The sequence below is a fragment of the Stegodyphus dumicola genome, chromosome 9 (genome assembly GCF_044657685.1).
Source record: "Stegodyphus dumicola isolate Sdum_Otavi_A_Nest chromosome 9, ASM4465768v1".
In the NCBI taxonomy this organism is placed as follows: domain Eukaryota; kingdom Metazoa; phylum Arthropoda; class Arachnida; order Araneae; family Eresidae; genus Stegodyphus; species Stegodyphus dumicola.
Genome location: NC_140776.1, coordinates 10,231,541 through 10,248,661, shown reverse-complemented (window position 1 = coordinate 10,248,661; position 17,121 = coordinate 10,231,541). Strand labels below are relative to the sequence as shown.

At 33.5% G+C, this 17,121-nt stretch overlaps 1 protein-coding gene across 1 annotated transcript in view; it reads left to right on the top strand.

Moving 5' to 3' along the window:
• The window catches only part of LOC118182649 (long-chain fatty acid transport protein 4-like), an 84,214-nt gene extending 73,794 nt beyond the window's left edge, over positions 1–10,420 (top strand). Inside the window, exons 11-12 of the mRNA XM_085823195.1 lie at positions 3,919–4,065; positions 10,174–10,420. Of these exons, the coding sequence (XP_085679321.1) occupies positions 3,919–4,065; positions 10,174–10,325 (299 nt within the window). The 3' untranslated portion in view covers positions 10,326–10,420. The remainder of the gene's footprint in view (positions 1–3,918; positions 4,066–10,173) is intronic.
• The last annotated feature ends 6,701 nt before the right edge of the window (positions 10,421–17,121 follow it).

The following is a 17,121-nucleotide window of genomic DNA, read 5'->3' as shown; positions in this document are numbered from 1 at the left end:
TTTTTAGTTTGAATTTGACTGTTCTTGTTTAATTACGTCACCGTGAGCTGTAATTGACTTTATTGCATCAGAACATGCCTTTATGTTCTAAGTTCTTCTAAATAAGAGGATTATTTAAACCTTTGTCTGATATTGTAGTTACTTTCAGACACAGTGATAATTTGCTTCACGTCTGTTGGGGGAGGGGGGTTGGGACTATTTAACTTTTACCAGATCAAGTAACCCTCATACGTACATTGTGGAGAGGTTGACAAGCTAGGAAATAAAGCACACAGAAACTAGTGAGAACACTGGTTTACATATTGAGAAAATTTTTAAATTATTGCCAGAAAAGATGCTTAAAGAGAAGGAAATCAATAGAAACTAGCCAAAATGTTTGGAAAGGCTTGTAGAGACATTAGGTATTTTTGAAAGCAGGAAAGATAAAACTTAACAACACCTTCGCCGGGAATCGAATCACGGACCCCTGGAATACTGGCCCAGTGTGCAAACCACTGCACCATGAAGGCTCGCCAAGAAGGTGGGTGAAATACTGCCCCTTTTAAAGGGCGACTGGGGTTTTTAGGGGATCCAATTGCCAAATCCTGGTGTGGAGAACCATCATCCAACACCCTTTTAGTTCAGGCGCCACTGTAGAGACATTAGGTATTTTTGAAAGCAGGAAAGATGAAAAATTAACAATGCCTTCGCCAGGAATCGAACTGCTGACCTCTGGAATACCGGCTGAATGTGCAAACCACTGCATGAAGGCTCACCAAGAAGGTGGGAGAAATACCTTATAGGCTTTAAATTAAAATGAGGGATAAATATTTTGTTCAGTATTGTTGTTACAAAACATAAATGTTTTGCAGCTTTTAATGTGTAATTATCCTAATATTGCTTAAGAATCAGTGTCATAAATTACATGCATTTTATACTGCAAAATTTTATTAGATTTTGATTTTAATAGGGCCTTTTTTTTAACAAATATTGTTAAAAAAATAAAATTTAATACTGGCCATGTAAATCCATAATGATTAAGGTTATCTAATTAGCTAATTTAATTGTTTATAACTAACTACTTACCCTTAAAAATTATCTCTTCATATTAAAGCCTTTCATTAATACTCACTGTGGTCAATAGATAAAAAACAAAAATGTAAAAATTCAAGTAAAACTTATTCTTTGCATCTATTGAGACTTCAAATAATATATGTATAAAACAACTTGTCACCTTTGGTGCTTTAATGGCTTATTAGAACCTTAAAGTATATTAACTGAGTTACAACCCCTGGAACTCTACATAAAGCTATGACATTAACTGCATTAAGCAGAGCCTGATTAACTTTCAACACTTGCCAACCGTGCCTACATCAGGCTTTTCAGGTTTGTTCCAATCAGCAGGTCTCTTTCTAGACAAGCGGCAAAGGGACATTCAGTCAGTTGTTGTGAATCATGCTGATTATAATCTTACTTCTCATTTTAACTTAATGCCATTTGACATAAAATCTTCCTGCTATTTACTAAACCTGTAGACTGACCAAGTATGTGACAAAATGAGACATAAAAAAAAAAAAAAAAAAAAAAAAAATCAACATAAAGCTAACTATTAGTAAAATGTAAATGTCACTTATCTTCTTTCAAATATATCCAACTATTATAAGTGTAAAATATTTAATGCTACTTGATAAACTGCATGAAGTTTATTTTATTCTCAAACTTACTAATAATTATGTTAATTAATTCATGGTTAGTAATAATGCATACTACTCACGTTCAGGCATAGGTATAATATTTTTAATTGAATTTATTCAGTTCCCACTTGCTCATAGGTCCTTAATTTTTTTCATTAATGGTCCTTAAAAGTACTTAATTTCCTTGTGCAGAAATATGTACGAACCCTGTTGCAGTATGTGACAGTAAATAATTTTTTTGCCTTTGTAGGTAAAAAACATACTTCTGGAAACTTTTTAATTTGTTGTCTGAATCTTTCGGATCTATTCTATGTCTGTCATGCCCTCCTTCTTTTGTAAATTTTTATTTAAAGTCTAGCCTTCTTCTGAGTAATCAGAAAACTTAATGGTATCCATTTCTTTGTCATATTCTCAGTTCAATAAGACAACATTTTCACCATCTTTGAAACCATATCCAGCTTCTTATTAGTAATGATTGTGCCCTGCAACATTATCATGCCTTTTATACTTTCAACAATGTGAACTTTATGCTTAATATAGCCACTGCCAAAGCAGACCGAAATTATTTGCCCATCTCGATAATTTAAATTTTTTTTTAAAGTTATTGGTCATTTTTTAGGTTTAGACTACCAGCACATTCAGTTTGTGTTTCAGATCTATAAAAAAAAAAAAGAAAGAAAAAAGAAAAAAAGAAAAAAAAAAAAAAAGAACTTCAAACACTTATGTTATTGAACTAAATGTGTGATATTTGTTTCGATGGAAAATGGTGTGGGTCCAGAAAAAGAAGATATGGAGTCTTTATTTCTGATTAGTGTGTTCAGTTTGAATATTCCATTTTTTGCGCACTTATACGTAACTGTGAAATTACACAAGTCGAGTGTTACGTAAGTTGGATGATAATTGTAATATAAATTTGGTGACAATTAATAAAATCGATAATTAGTAAAATATATTAGCTAAGTTCAATATTGAAAGAGAAAAAACATGTCTCCAATAATGTCCAAATATCGCCAACAATCATCAAAACCTTTTTCGTACCCTGAAATGAAGATTAATCTAGATTATTAAAGAAACACTCAAAAATATTATTTAGATTATATCTCTGAGTGCAAATTAGAAATTTATAGTGTACTTTTAAATTTCGATACTGCCTCATTAACAAGACAGAAAGACATTAATAATGTAATGTAATATACAAGTGTGCTGCTCCTGACCGATAATAATCGGCCTTATGGTTAACACAGCATACCCAACACAGACAAACAAAAATACAGTTAAAAGATTAAAACAGAAATACAGTCAAAAACTATCAAATCAAAATCCCCAGTATTGTTCTATTGCCATTTAAAAGTTCACCAAATCCTCATTTATATTCATTTCATCATCATTTACAAAGTTCATCAAAGACATTAGTGTTAAACTGTAAAAATATTATCAAAAGGGGTTTCTTAAGCAAAGAAAAGCTATGTGTTGTTATAACGATTTTCAGTGTTAAACAATAGCTGTGGGGGCATAATATTTTGGTGTCTTTGTAAAATGGCTTAGCTAATTGATACTTACCTAAATTTGTGCAGTGAAAAGCTGTAGAGTCATTCTGTTATATCGATAAAGGAATATGAAAAATGTGCAGTGCCCTCGCCATCATTCAAACTTCAGACTTCCCAAATACACATCAAGCGTTCTTCCATTTGCACCATGAAGACATGCAGAAAGGAGTAAGAAAATACCTGTATAATCCCCCTTTTAAACCGTGACTGGGAATGAGGGGACCCAGTCGCCAATTCTTCGTGGTGACGAATTATCATCCACCACATTTTTAATTCAGTCGCCACTCTAGAGTCTTTTTTTTTTTTTTTTTTAAGAATTTTTCGAAGCAAAGAAACTGAAGAAATCTGCATTGCTTTCACCAGGATTTGAACTCACGATTGTGTCGAATGCGCTTCCAATTGCACAACGAAGGTATATAAAAAGGAGTGAGAAAATACCTTATAAAATGGATATATATACTATAATATTATTTGTACTAATTTGTGAAAAGCAAAATTTTATTTATTAATATAAAAGAGGGGGGAAAGAACGAAAAGTAGAAATAAATGTATAAATAAAAGAAACTAAAGAAACAAAAGTGAATTTATAACTGAAGCAGTGACGGGTTTTAATTCAGATAATAGTTGAGTATTTTTTTCTCATCTGTGAATAATCTCTTAAATCTCTCATCACTTAAAAATTAATATTTTTTTTTCAGATGTTGAAGGCCGTGCTGGCATGGCAGCTATTCAGATTGACTTAAAAGACATTGATCTGGATGCTCTTTACCAACACATTGGTAAATCTTTACCATCATATGCTGTGCCTCTCTTCATCCGAATCTGCAGTAATTTAGAAACCACAGGTAGATATAGTCAATTTGCATTTGAAATAAATTACACGATTTATATACATTTAAACAGTTTTCCAAAAAAAAAGAGAGAGAGCTGTACTCTTTTGATCCTGAAATCAACGAGTGGTTTAATATTATTAATCACGGTCTTTAAAGGAACACTTAAGGTAAGGTAATTCATATGAAAATTACCTTATGAAAGCATACATATGCAGCATTCAGGAACTAGAAAAGTTTCTGAATGGTGCACATGTATATTTTAATTCCTTTCATCATATGCATTCATTTTGTAATTCTTTTCATCGTATGTATTCATAATAATGATGTATGAATGCACATGATGAAAATTTTGAACCAACATTCTGAATTGCATATAGAATTAATAATATTTATTATATAATTTCCATAATAATTACTGAAACTAAAATTAATGCACTTGCTTGGCAAATAATATAAAAAATATTGCTAACTGATGTGTTGCAAAACGTAAACTTTACCTTTTTGTCTCCAAATAACAAAAGAAATGTATATTAAAATTTTGATTATATTGAGCTGCGTCAATTGGCATTAAAACTTTCCGTAGATGAACTATGTAAAATTAATGTTAACTTTTCTCCAGAAGTAGAATTCTTTAAACTTGAGAAATTCAGTTTTTAAAAAATTCATATATCTCCATAGTATTTTTTTTCTTTTATAAAAATAATATTGTATGCATGAAAGAGTTCTGAAAAAGAACCACCTTTTATTCTGTAAAACTCTACTTTTCGGAAACTTGGCGGTTTCTCAGTCCACATTATGTCGAGTTCGCAGGACTCTACTGTATTATCTCTAAGAACATTCACTGCAAAGGGACTCTATGTGATCTTCTCGAAGGAAACACTCCGTATCAGTTAGTCATCTGTTTTTTTTTTTTTTTTTTTTTTTTTTTACTAGGTTTAGAAAAGCTTCAATTGGATTCAAGGAATTCTTAGAGAATCAAGAACGTTCTCAAGTATACAATTCCAAGGAATTGGACAAACATTGTCTGGAGGAGAAGCGAAGTTCAACTTACGAATTTTCGCATTAAAAATGGAATTTTTAAATTTATTTTTTCCTACATTTTTAGTCCAAAGGAGCTTTGTCCCTAAAGAGACTAATATTTTAGTTTTGGCATTTTGCATTGAAATCTTTAAAAGGCTGTATTACTTTTCAAACTGTTGTCACAAAATGTTGTTGCTCTGTATTATATTTGAAGAAATTAAATAATGAAGAATCTGCATAAATGTATATATGTTTCTCGCATTGTGATAAAACGACGGTACCTAGATCCATATAATTTTGAATGACATAATCTTACTGAAAATATGGGCATTTGGAATTTTTTTGATTACCGATTTCATATTTTGTAAAATTTTAACAAATTTCTGATTAACAAGCTCAAGGATTTCAAAGCGAGTAATGGCAATGTTGTTACAGAAAAAACATTTTTATCTCCAGTGCGTGAAACTGTGTATCGGAAATTCTAAAGATATGCTCAATTTAGAATTATTTTGTGATATTGCTGTTGAATTGAATTTTATGGTTTAAGTGTGAAGAACATGATATTTAATAAATAAAGGTAACACACAAAATGTTAAAAAAGAAATCTCTTTGGGCGTAATATAAAATCTTTTGTGTGTGTGTGTGTGTGTGTGCATGTGCATGCATGCGTGTGCGTGTGCATGCATGTGTGTATGTAAAGAATTGCATTTTAATTCAAACAATGAAAACGTAGTTGACATGAGAAAAATATTGCAATTCATTAAAAATGGTTACAACTACTGAAAACAAAAATATGTTAAGTTCGCCTCCTTGTTGCCCTAAATGATGTATACAAGGTGTGTTTGAAAAGTTCAGTGAATTTTACCATAAAAAAAGGGAAACAAGCAAAATAGCTTTACTGGCCTTCAAAGTATTTGCCATTAGCAACAATACACTTTTGACATCGGGTGTACAATTGTTGGAAACTGTCTGCAAACGCTTCTTTCGGTATGGCTCAAAGCACCATTGTCACACGTGTTGGATCTCAGTAATGTCGGAAAAGTGTTGGCCTTTCAGAACTCCTTTGAGGTGGGGAAACAGGAAGAAGTCCACGGGAGCCAGATCTGGAGAATATGGAGGGTGATCCAAAACTGGAACCTAGTGCCTGTCGAGGAATTGGGTTACACAGATCGCAGTGTGCAGCCGGGCATTGTCATGGAGCAGATTTCCTGACCGTAAACTTTCACTAAACTGTCATGTGTCTCCGTCGCCGTTTTGTCTAACTTGAAGCAAAACTTTATGTTTATGCATTGCTCCTTGTCACACTGACTGTGTTAAACTGCTCATAGCATGCGCTTTCTCTTATCTGTCATAAAATGGCCTTTAGATGTCTCTAGATGACATTTCTCTCACTGTGTCTGCGTGAGTGCAAGATCCTAACCGGCGCAGTTTTTTTTTTAATTATGAGACCAATCACCAAACTTTTCAAACACACCTTGTATTTAAAAGTGCCCATTCATTTTATAGCTGTATTACAGTTTTATTTTTTAAATAAAAGCTGAAGGTGAAATGCCAGGCTGATATATCTAGTTAAGCACTGTCTAGATGGTATAGTGGTTAGGGGAGCCGACTATGATATGGAAGGGCCCGTGTTCAAATACCGCAGAAGGCGTGTTTGTAACTGTCTGTCCCTTCATAGGAGGTAACAGTGGCCACCTATTAGGTGCTTCCACACTAAAATGGCCACCACTTCTAGCCTTAGGAGTGGCCAATGTCAAAAAAAGACAAAATAGTGTCCACTGTTCGAAAAAATATCTAGCTAAATGAGAAGACTAATAATTCTTACTTTTCATTATATAATAGGGTGGCAAATAATGGATCTCCCGAATTTAATTAACAACATAAAGATGGTGAGTGCTTGTAGTATATGATTGTGAAATTATAAGTTATTTTCTCTCTCCTTTCAGCATGCCTTCATGGTGTAATGATAGCACAATTGCAGGTATTTGAAAGGTCTAGGTTCGAGTCCTGGTAAAGGCATTGCATATTCCTTACATCTTCTGTTTTTTTTTAAAAAATCTAATCTACAGTGGCGCCCAAATTAAAAATTGGTGGTTAATAATTCTTCACCAAAAGGATTTGAAAGTTGGGTCCCGTAATCCCCAGTCTTCCTTTAAAAGTGTGAGTATATAAGGTATTTTCTCTCTGCCTCCAGCATGCCTAAGTGATGTAACAGTAGCATACTTAGCACATATTTGAGAGATCCAGGTTGGAATCCCGGCGAGGGCATTGCTCACTTTTCACGTCTCCAGCATAAAATAAACCTAATAACTCTACGAAATAACAGTATACACAGCAGCGTATAATACAGGCATTGTTGCACCTTCAAAATGGTGTTTCCTAACTATCCTCATTCTACTTGGTACACTGTGGAAGACGATGTGGGAAGTCTTCTGTGATACATCTCACCTTGTCCTATGGAGTAGTGTCGAAATAGAATCATAGTTTTGTTTTCCGTTGCATGTCCCTGTTTAAATCCCTGCTCACAATTCTGCCAGTGTGAATTGTTTCACTGCAGTAACCATCGAGCATCTGTGAAAGAGCCTAATTAAGGCTTTCATTGTCGCAGTTTGCAGCTGCATCAGCTACAATTTATGTTACAATAATTGTGTGTCTGTTAGTTCTCAACTGCTATAGGTATGTCACACATGTTTGTATGCACTCCAGCAGTGTTAATAACTCAAATTGATAGATCCTATATGCACCGCTTTACATATAGCTAGAATTATAGGGTGATTTTAAATTCAATTTGCATACTGGCTTTCAATTTTAGCTGACATTTTGCAGCAAAATCTTACTTCTTGTTTTATATTAGGAAATATACACTCTATTTTGTTTAAAAGTGCAATTATCTTAAAATTTCTTATATAAAAATTAGACAATTTTTGAAGGAAGTTTTAAATTTATTGAATGGGTAAATGCAAAAAATATTTCATTTCCTTTTTTTTAAGTCATTTTTAGTCACCTCCAAACTGCTTTTATATTTCTGTACCAACAGTCACAGGTCAATAATCTTCTCTTTTATTTCCTTTGTATGTTATTAACTAAAAATATTGATACCAAAGTGGATGTTTCAGAAAAGACGGTACTTTTTTAAACTTTATTGTAGGTAGGTACTATAAAGAGCAGAAAATGGCTGAAACTGAAGTACAGTAAGGAATAGTAGTAAATGGCTGCTTATTGTACCTTATACTTAGGTACAATAAGGAGTAGAAAAGGGCTGAAAGTAAAATTAATGTCTGAAATTTCATCAGAAAAGTTGATTAATTAAATAAGAATGGATTTTGAAAGAAAATACTACTTTAAAGTATGATGTACCTTAAAACATACATCTAATAATATTTGATAATCTGTGTAGTCAGAGCTTAATTTCTAAAATTAGAAGTGCCATAGCCATATGGAAGACTGTCAGCAAAGAGGAACAAGAGTAAATAAATAAATAAAATGACTATTAAACTCATTAATAATTTTAAAATTAAATAGTTAATTATTATCAAATTAATTAATAGTTATTCAGTTAATGTTGATAAATTGCTATTTAATCAATAATTATTGTATAATTAATTAAATATTATTTATTGAAATAATTAAAGATTAAAGTAATTAAAATTAAATAAAATGTAGAGATAAATTAAAATTTAATAAGCAATTTTTAAAAATTTCTACTAAAATTGTTATTCAGTTACATAAAAGAAGTGCCGCAGCCTTCTTATTCAGGGCTCTGGTGTGCTCCGGCTAGAATTATAATTTATTACAAAAGCTAAGAAGCACCGGAGCCAGGATCCGGTGAGTTCCAGCCCAATTTAAGCTCTGATCATAGGGGGAAAAAAGCTCTTTTTATCATCACAAAAATTAAACATGCTTAAAATATAGCTGATGAAAATTCAGATAATGCTAAAAACAGGGCGAAACAGAATGAGGGCGTGAGAGTATGAGTGGGTGGAATAAAAAAAAATGAGGAAAATCTTGGTGAGAGAGAACATTCTCTTTGATCGCAGCTCTCTGCTGATATAATTATAGCCATCAAGCACATGTGTGTCAGTGGTAAAATGAGTCCTGGATCTGACTTCTAAGGATGAATGTAAAGTTGCTGGTTACGCTTTTCACCCCCGTATTTGGTTACATTAGTGGATACTGTGGGAAGACGATGTATAGGAAATGCTTGAGCAGTTTATCTCAGTATTTCACTCTTATTATGCTCGCTGTCACTTAACGCACATTTAAGAAGACAAATTTTCCTTCCTGTGAGGATAACTAACTGTAACCATCGATAACAATACACTAGATACAATGGCATGGCGAGAAATTTACGTGTTCTTAAACAAACTCCCCCAAATTTGTTGCCTTCTTAAAGGGAAAAGTTTCCGCATGTGAGTGAGGGGACTTCTCCTGAGTTTATATTTCTAGGGTAATAGAGTATTGCAAAGTCTGCTTATTGTTAAACTAAAATTTTAGGAATTCTAAATTTTTTCCCTTGAAATTGTGGTTCAGGTTTATAAAAAGAAGTACCGGAGCTCATCTTATCTAGAGCTCGCGCAATTTAAGCACTGTGTGTATTCTAAAGCTAAAGTGAAAGTAGATCAATAGGCAAACTTTTCTGGTTTAGAATAATCAGTAATTAAATTAATATGAAGTGGTTGTAATTAGAATATTCCTTTCTCTGGCCTTCTTATTATTCTAAAATTTACATTTTGAAATGATATTAATTTATCAAAAATTAAGTTATTCCAAAAAGTGTACATTTTTCAGTTTTATATTATACATTTAATAAGTAATAATATTTATACCTTAAAATTTATTGCCTGGTACATCTGACTTATTTACCGTTTTAAAAATTTGCTTTTTAAACTCACTAAGCACAGAATTACTGTTTGTTTATAAAAGAACATTTCCACAAAGATTTTTTACAAATAAAATATGTATCCATATACAGAGGCAGATAACTTTGCTGGACAGTAAAGTCCATCATAAGAGCTTGTATTCAGTAATTTTACTGAGTTTTAAATATAAAATATTATGTGTCTGAAATCATTTATAATAACTCTTATGTTTATTTATTAGGCACTTATAAGCTCAGAAAAGTGACTCTTCAGAAGGATGGTTTCAATCCAGAAAAAATAGCTGATCCACTGTTTTTCTTCAATAAAAAGACTTGCGTACCACTAACAAAGGAAGTGTATTTAGATATTATCACTGGAAAAATAAAGCTGTGATATTAAATTCAAGACTTTAGATGATTCATAAGTTCACATTAGTTATCATATGTAGACTTTTACATTTTCATAAATAAAAGGAAATTATATAAAAATATGGTGTTTTTATTTATGAAGCAAATATAAGAATGACCTCAAAAAGGATTCTTGAAAAGCTAAAGCCTAAATAATTGCTAGAGATGTTTCTAAAAATTTCTGATGTCATTTAAAATCTCTACAAAATAAGTAAATGGTGAAATAATTAACACCATTGTAATTATAAATTTTAATTTTCAGTAATAAATGCAGAAGCAGGCTAATTACATAAACGAGATGTTATGTATATAACAAGAATTCAGCCGTCCATGGACCTTTAATACTCTTAAAGATCCATTTGATGATCTAAATACACTGAAGTGACAAAAGTCATGGGATAGCAATATGCAAATATACAGATGGCAGTAGTATCGCGTAGAAAATGTATAAATGCGAAGTGCTTTGGCAGGGCTTTCATTTGTGTTCAAGTTATTCATGTGAAGAGGCTTTGACGTGATTATGGCCGCATGACGAGAATTAAGACTTTGAACGCGGAATGGTAGTTGGAGCTAGACGCATGGGTCATTCCATTTCGGATATCGTTAGGGAATTCAACATTCCGAGATCCACATGTCAAGAGTGTGCCGAGAGTATCTAATTTCAGGCATAACATCCCACCATGGACAGCGCAGTGGCCGACCACCTGCACTTAACGACCAAGACCAGTGACGTCTGCGTAGAGTTGTCAATGTTCACAGACAAGCAACACTGCGTCAAATAACCGCAGAAATCAATGTGGGACGTGTCCGATAGGACAGTGCGGCGAAATTTGTCTTCCTTGGGCTATGCCAGCAGAAGACGGACTCGAGTGCCTTTACTGACAGCACGACATCGCCTGCAGCGACTCTCGTGGGCTCGTGAGCATATCGGTTGGTCCCTAAACAAATGGAAAACTGTGGCTTGGTCAGATGAGTCACGATTTCAGTTGGTAAGAGCTGATGGTAGGGTTCGAGTGTGGCGCAGACCCCACGAAGCCATGGACCCAAGTTGTCAACAAGGCACTGTTCAAGCTGGTAGTGGTTCCATAATGGTCTGGGCTCTTTTTACATTTCATGGACTCGGTCCTCTGGTGCAACTGACCGATCATTGACTGGAAATGGATACCTTCAGCTACTTGGAGATCACTTACAGCCATTCATGGACTTCACGTACTCAAACAACGATGGGATTTTTATGGATGACAATTCGCCATGTCACCGGGCCACAATTGTTTGTGATTGGTTAGAAGAACATTCTGGACAATTCCAGCGAATATTCTGGCCACTTAGATGATTCCGACATGAATCCCATCGAACATTTATGGGACATCATCGAGAGGTCAGTTCGTGTCCAATACCCTGCACCGTCAACACTTTCACAATTATGGACGTCTATAGAGGGAGCATGGCTCAATATTCCTGCAGGGGACTTTCAACGACTTGTTGAGTCCATGCCATGTCGAGTTGCTGCACTTCGCCGGGCAAAAGGAGGACCGACAAAATATTAGGAGGTATCCCATGACTTTTGTCACTTCAGTGTATGTGTGATTAAATTGTGATCAGGTAGTCATACATCTGTTGTTAAATTCAACGAATATATAAACTGATCCTTTTTTGATAATAAGAGTACAAACTTCATATTTAGAATAAAAATTTTGGAAATATTGTGTTGGCTCGACTACAAAACTGCCTCATATTTAAAGGTGTCCACCAAAAACATCATGGACGAAACTGTCGCGGAGAAGAAAACGTCGTGGCACAAAACATCATGGGAGAAAATAAAGCAAAGAGAAAACATCGCAGTTCTAAAATATCGTCGTCGAAAATAAAACGGTTCAAAAACTTCACAGTTTAAAAACATCATCGTCGAAAATATCGTGGTAAAAAAATACAGTACAGTAAGACCCCGCTTAACGCGGGGGATACGTTCCATCAAAGTAGAGCGTAATGCGAAACACCGCTAAACGAGGCCATCTTTACATGTAAATATTGGGGTTAGGGGAAGATGGCTAGGAAATTGGTTAGGTATTAAATTTAAAAAGTATGTTTTTTTAATAAAAATAAAACCAAGCATTTATTTCTTAAAGCCCAAATTAATACCACATTATTATTTCTTGCAAAAATAAAAACAAAATATAAATAACAAAACGAATATTCTTAAAAAAAACAAATAAAATTCTCAGTCAGTCATATTTAGTTAGCCTTCTGCGTTTTCAGTGTTCTGCCTTTTTGTGACAAAAGCATCTAATGTTGTTTGCCTTTTTCTTTTGCGTTGTTCTCTTAAAAGTTCTTCATAAACGGATAGAGCATCTCTAACACCACGCCTTACTTTTGAGCTCCTGTCAAAATTTGGATCATTTTCAATGAATTGATCCATTATTTCAGTTATGGTAGACAAACTCCTTTTTACAAACGCCATCGAAAGTTCTTTTTGCTGTTCTTCTGAATCACTGCTGTCAACATTTTTGTTTTCTTCTTGTTCAGTTAATTCCTTGAGCTCATCATTAGAAAGACTAGCCGCTGCTTCTTGAATTATTTCTTCGACATCTTCCACATTTACCCCTTCAAAATATGTCTGTACAATACCGCACCAAACAAGAAATACAAGTACACTCTTTCGGATATGTATTTGAAACCTATCGCTGCATAATATTTCGGGGAATCCCCGTATGCTGCGAGCGATTTCGTGGAATCCCCGAGTTGAAATAAAAGAGCGCTAAACCGAAACAGCGTTAAGCGGGGTCTTACTGTACCTACAATTCATCACATGACAATAACATCGCAGACATGCATTTATAATTCAGACTTTAATAATTGTGAAAGGATACTCGCATACTGATTTGTGAGCGCAAGATGGAAAGAAGGATAATTTTTACTTTTACATTTTATTATTAACTAATAAATATTTGCTGAAAATGTCAAATGAAAACTTAAGCACTGAAAATTAATGCAACTTATAAGCACTTAATAGAATTTTAAACTGACATAGTTAACTAACAGAAGTGATTAATAATTTTTTTTGTAAAATTTGTCAGGAAAAGTATAATCTAAAAAATTGCATTGTTTTCTCCGCGACGTTTTCGTCCGCAATGTTTTTTGGCTGTAACCTATTTAAATTGACCTTTCTTTTGCGAAGGGCTCTTAGGATTTAACGTAGATCAGTGTGATATTTTGAAGGTTTTTCTATATGAACGAAAAGTAAATCGTCTGACTACCATACTTTAAGAGAGGGCCAGCATTAGCCAATACCTCTTAATAGAAGAAGGGGGTTAAGAAGCATTGCATTAGCATGTTTGGCACTCTGGTGGAGAATTTTTTCAGCACTTTTTTAAAAGTAAAATTAGGGAGATCATGATAAAATTTTTCTCAAAAAATATATTAATAATTGTATAACACGACAATAAAAATAGTCTAATTTTTATCCTCGTGGTTCTGATGAAGTTTTGTTGCCTGATCCTAATTTATAAACTTATTAAATAGAAAAAAAGTTTAATTACTTTAACTTGCAAAAAATATATGTATGGTAGCAGTTTTAAATCAGTTTTAATTAATTATTAAAATTTAATTTTGTTAGTTTTTTTTAACCCCAAAAAGCTTTTATTAAAGGGAAAAAAATTCTCATCTTAAACATTTATTGAGAGAGAGAACGAGCTTGGCTTCTCGAAAATTGTCATAGTTCTCCCTTTGTGTAATGTGAATACGATCCAGTTTCTTTTAAAAGCTACTCCACGAAGGCATCCCTTCCCACAGGCAGATAATGCTCATATGTTTTTTCCATAAGCCAAATAACCTAAGCTTCTTATTGAAAAAGTCAACAGTTCACTCAATCTTGCTTATAACATAGTCTATTTCAGACACTTTTTTATTAATTTAAATTTAGAGAAACTACATTCTCCACTTCCTACAGTGAGTATTGTGCGCAATGCCATCCATACATTTCTTGAATATAATGCACTTTAAAAAATGTAATGCCGAAACTAGTGTTATATCATCTTTGCCACAAATTAAGAAATTTTTCCGCAATAAATTTCTTTCGATATCTTATGTTACAGTTAGTTTTACCTGTAAGCCTTCAAAATCTTTAATGGCTTCCTCTTTTAGGGGTATAATTTTTTAAATCGCATAAATAATTCCGTTTAATAGTAAATTAGTTTAATTGCTTAAATTTTACGTACATTAGATCAGTATCCAATAATGTGTTATTATTATTGTTGTATGTTCTTTAGCTTTAGCAGTACCTTTTTCATGAGATCGAGGTCTCATACATCTTATTCACTTTGATACTTTATACTGTAAGGTAAAATATGCAAGCAAAATAAGTCTGTTGCTGCTGTAACAAGCTATTTACAGACTGTTTTCTCCCGTAATTTTCCAAATAAGAATGACAAGTTTTTAGCATCTGTAAAAATTGAATTAAGTCAATTGTTTGCTGATTCACTAATCTTTATTTACAACTTTCATTTGGAAGAGAATATTGTATCAAATTACTAAACATACAGTAAAGCTATCTTTTAATTATTTTGCATTTTTGATTGCCTTACAAATGTTACTGGGTCATTCTTTATGGTCTCTTTAGTTAGAGTAATTAGCTCATCATAAACGTCACAATACTTCATAGTGCTTTAGTGCTGTGAACTCTAGCTTCCCAGTGGGTGCCACTCAATTTTTTAAGTTTTAAATCGTTAAATGGCTAGTTAAAATTTTTCATTTCTTTGTTCACTGATGATGACAATATCGAAAACAACATTTACAGTAAAAGTAAAAGGAATTGATTTTACGAATGATTTTTTATCAGGTATTCTTTACTGTACACCAGGGAGATCCTTTTCCATTCGTGGTCACCTCAATATCATACTCTTGTCTTTTACGATCGTTTTATAGAGTCGGCTTCAAGCATAGGTAACAAAAGCAGTGGCGCAGGGCGCCGATTTTCAGAAGACGCCAGCTAAGATGTAATCTCAAGAAGCAACTAATAGAGGTTTACTAATTCAGAAGTCAAACAACAAAAATCAGCGTTATATTTACAAAATTTTCACAGGACTAGTTTCGATGGTTTTACCGAACCATCATCTTCAGCTGCAAAACCGCAAATGAACAAGATAGGAAATAATGATTAGATAAGATAAGAAAGCCTGGACAAGAATAAGCAAGTGGCGCCATCTGTTGGCGAAACCAGAATCCAGTTCTCCAATGGAAGATGTTTTTTGAATAATTTTGGCTGCAGAAAAATTGAAAGTGTGATTTTCGGACCAACAATGTTGAGCAACAGAAGACTTCTGTGTTTCCTTTTTTCTAACATATGTCTCATGTTCTTTGACGCGAAATTTTAAGGCTCTCTTAGTTTGGCCAATGTAAATTAAACCACACTGGCAAGAAATCCTATAAATACCCCAGGAATTCATATCCGGAATGGGGTCCTTGAGTATAGAAGTTGGCATTTTATTGATGGGAGAATAAACAACCCGAAAGTTAAATTTCTGCAAAATATGTGCAACTTTATAGCTAATTGATGGAAAGAAGGCAATGACAACAGAATTTTTATAATCTCCTAAAATAAGAGTGTGGCTTTTAGTGTGTTGAGATGAAAATTTTTTAACTGCTTGATTAATAATGTTGGGTGAAAAGCCCCTGTCAATAGCTATTGCTTTTAAATAATTTAGTTCTTCATCAAGGGCTAGTTTGGAGGAGCAAACTTGAAGAGCACGGAAAACATAGGAATAAAATGAAGCTAACTTTTGTTTAGTCGGATGATATGATTTAAAGTGTGGTGGAAGGCAAACCGATGAAGGTTTACGGTAAACTGTAGTACTGAAGTTGGATGTGTTACGTGTGACCAGAATGTCGAGAAACGGAAGAGAATTGCAAGTCTCAAGCTCAAAAGTGAACTGAATAGCAGGATCAATAGAATTCATTGTTGAAAGAACTTTATTTAAATCATCTTTATTACCTTCAAACAGGGTAAAAGTATCGTCTACGTAGCGGAACCATGCCGGGAACTTTAAAGTTTCAAACAATTTTGATTCATAATAATGCATGTAGATATCAGCCAGGATGGGACTGAGGGGGCTTCCCATGGCTAATCCCTCAGTTTGCTTGTAATATTTATTTTGGAAAACAAAATGTGTTTGTTTCAAACAGAGTTGAGTGAGAGAAATTAGCTCATCAATTTCGATGCAAGAGAAATGAAATTCGCGAAGTCTGGTTTCCAGACATCTTAATGCACCCTCCACTGGGACATTGGTGAATAATGATTTTACATCAAAAGAAACCATGAGTAAATTACTAGGAGAAATGTTTTTAACCTTTTTTACAAACTCTATTGAATTTTTTATGGTGTAAATGTTATTGTCTAATAGAGTGGAAAATCTAGAAACTAAATATTTAGCTAATGGATACGAGGCAGTACCTAACTTTGATACAATAGGGCGGAAAGGAATACCACTTTTATGAATTTTGGGAAGAGCATATAATCTGGCACAATTCGCAACAGATGGGATAAGCGAATGTTTTAAGTTGCTTGAAATGATTTGCGAAGATTTGATCGCAGTTTTTATTTTGGATAAGTCCGAAGGTGAAGTATCTTTAGGGATCGGATTATATGGTCCTTCGTTTAAGAGTTTAGTGACACCATCGATGTAAGTGTTCTTATCCATGACGACTATCTGGCCACCTTTGTCGGCCTTTGAAATGATAATATCCGGATTAGAATGAATTTCACGCATTGTAGCTCTTTCTCTCGCAGT